Here is a 1,720-nt window from a genome sequence, read left to right on the forward strand (position 1 = left end):
TGTGAACTATATAATGGAATTAAAAATGTGTTTAAGTATTTTTTAGCTACAATACGTGTTCTGGGACTATTACCTTCTATCCGTTTATAGTAGATATTGTAGGTTTTCTCAGTGAACCCTTTCACCTCGGTGCTCCGCACCCAGGGTTCCTGAATTAGTGCGATGTCCACGTCCCCCTCCGCCAGGAGAACGGTTAGGTTGTCCGTTGCAGACTGTGAATGTTGCAGATTAATTTGGACAACCTTTAAACCCATGTTTATTGGTTTCCTTTTTCGGACTCGGTGTCATCTAGCTGCATGCCAGTCAGCAGTTCGTTGGCACCATCGACCTCATCCTGCTCCTCTTCCGGGTTTGCAGAACGGAATATCTTCAGCTGGATCTTCCTAATGCCAAACCGAAGTTTTTTTCCCACTTTCTCCAGTGGTTCCAGACTCTCTTCTGTAATTAGAAGGAGGAAAGACCTGCTGTGCCTTTGCGGAGCCTCCGCTTTCGACACCGAGCGATTATGCGCCTGAAGGTAGGGGGTTAGTTGATTGGCTTCAAACTCCATGTTTGGTACCCAGATGCGAGCCCTCTGCATTCGTGAAATCTCGCTAGCCGGAATTAACTTGAGTTTCAAGCCTTCCCAGCTGTTCTGGATTTTACCAATCACGTTTGTCAGAAAATGCAGTGAGAATTGGTCATCGCATTTAATGGCACGGTAACCGCGGACTACCTCCACCGAGTCGAAACCTGGTGTTTGGCCCTCCGGGCTCGCCATGACATAGTCAACGACTATGCGAGACAACCGTGCCTCAATCTCTGACCATTTGTCAAGAACTGGTTTTCCGCGGTTCGAGGTTTCGTCTACCAATGCCATTTGAAGATGGTTCCGTGCCACCTCACTAAATCGCTTGATAGGTTTGGAGGCAACTGCGACCTGATCCGATATCTTGTGCTTCTTTGTTACCTTCCCAGTTTCGTCATGCGAGCGGTTTCGTTTTTTGGCATCTGTCCTGTTTTCGGCTTGGAATGCCAAGTATTCATCAACCACCTTTTGACATCTTGCCTTGTCGGTCTCATCTTTGGGATGAACTTTACCTTTGGTCTCGTTTTTTCGAATCCTGCCAAGAATAGCGAGAGTAAAGTTTATACCTCGAGGGACCTTTATTACAACGCTTTTGCCCCATGGCTTTAGCGGATGTTGTTGGTTGATTTTTAGTTGTTGGCGTACTTTGGCCCACAGCTTTGCCCTCAACTGTTTCTTGGCTGGAGGCCAAGAGCTCATCCTTTGAGGGTGACCCAGTCATCCTCAGTTCGTCCTTGCTCGGACGTCTTGTCCAATTGTCTGACTGTTTTTTAAGTGCGTCCGTCACTTCCTCCTGTCTGTCTGTTTGCTTGTCCTGTAGTTCTGTCTGCGTGTTTGGTTTTTTATCAGCCCGTGCTGTCGATGCGGCAGTATGTTTCCCCGTCATTTTGTCCGTTTGTTCAGTGTTTTTGGTTCCGTCGTCCGAATTTTTAGTTTTTTGTTTCAACATTTCATCTGGTTCATACGGTCACCTGCTCCGCCAAGGGAGCTGCGCATGTCGCCATGCGCGGTGACGAAAGGGGATAAAGGGGAAATATCCGGTCGACAATGGCAGCGCCCCATACCATGGCCAAGGCCACCGTTACAACCTGGGGCGGCCTGATATCAGGAGGGCTCCGTACGAAGACAGCCTTATGTAGTCCCCCGGCTGCC

The 1,720-nt window shown here is 48.5% G+C and overlaps 1 protein-coding gene across 1 annotated transcript; it reads right to left on the minus strand.

Moving 5' to 3' along the window:
* Positions 1–256: 256 nt before the first annotated feature.
* LOC128870264 (uncharacterized) lies at positions 257–1,454 on the minus strand. The gene is made up of 2 exons (XM_054112864.1): positions 1,165–1,454; positions 257–1,103 (listed from the first exon to the last, which is right to left on the minus strand). Exons 1-2 carry the CDS (start codon positions 1,452–1,454, stop codon positions 257–259), a joined length of 1,137 nt encoding a protein of 378 aa, XP_053968839.1.
* Between the last annotated feature and the right edge of the window lie 266 nt (positions 1,455–1,720).

Source organism: Anastrepha ludens, chromosome X, assembly GCF_028408465.1.
Source record: "Anastrepha ludens isolate Willacy chromosome X, idAnaLude1.1, whole genome shotgun sequence".
NCBI classification, from domain to species: domain Eukaryota; kingdom Metazoa; phylum Arthropoda; class Insecta; order Diptera; family Tephritidae; genus Anastrepha; species Anastrepha ludens.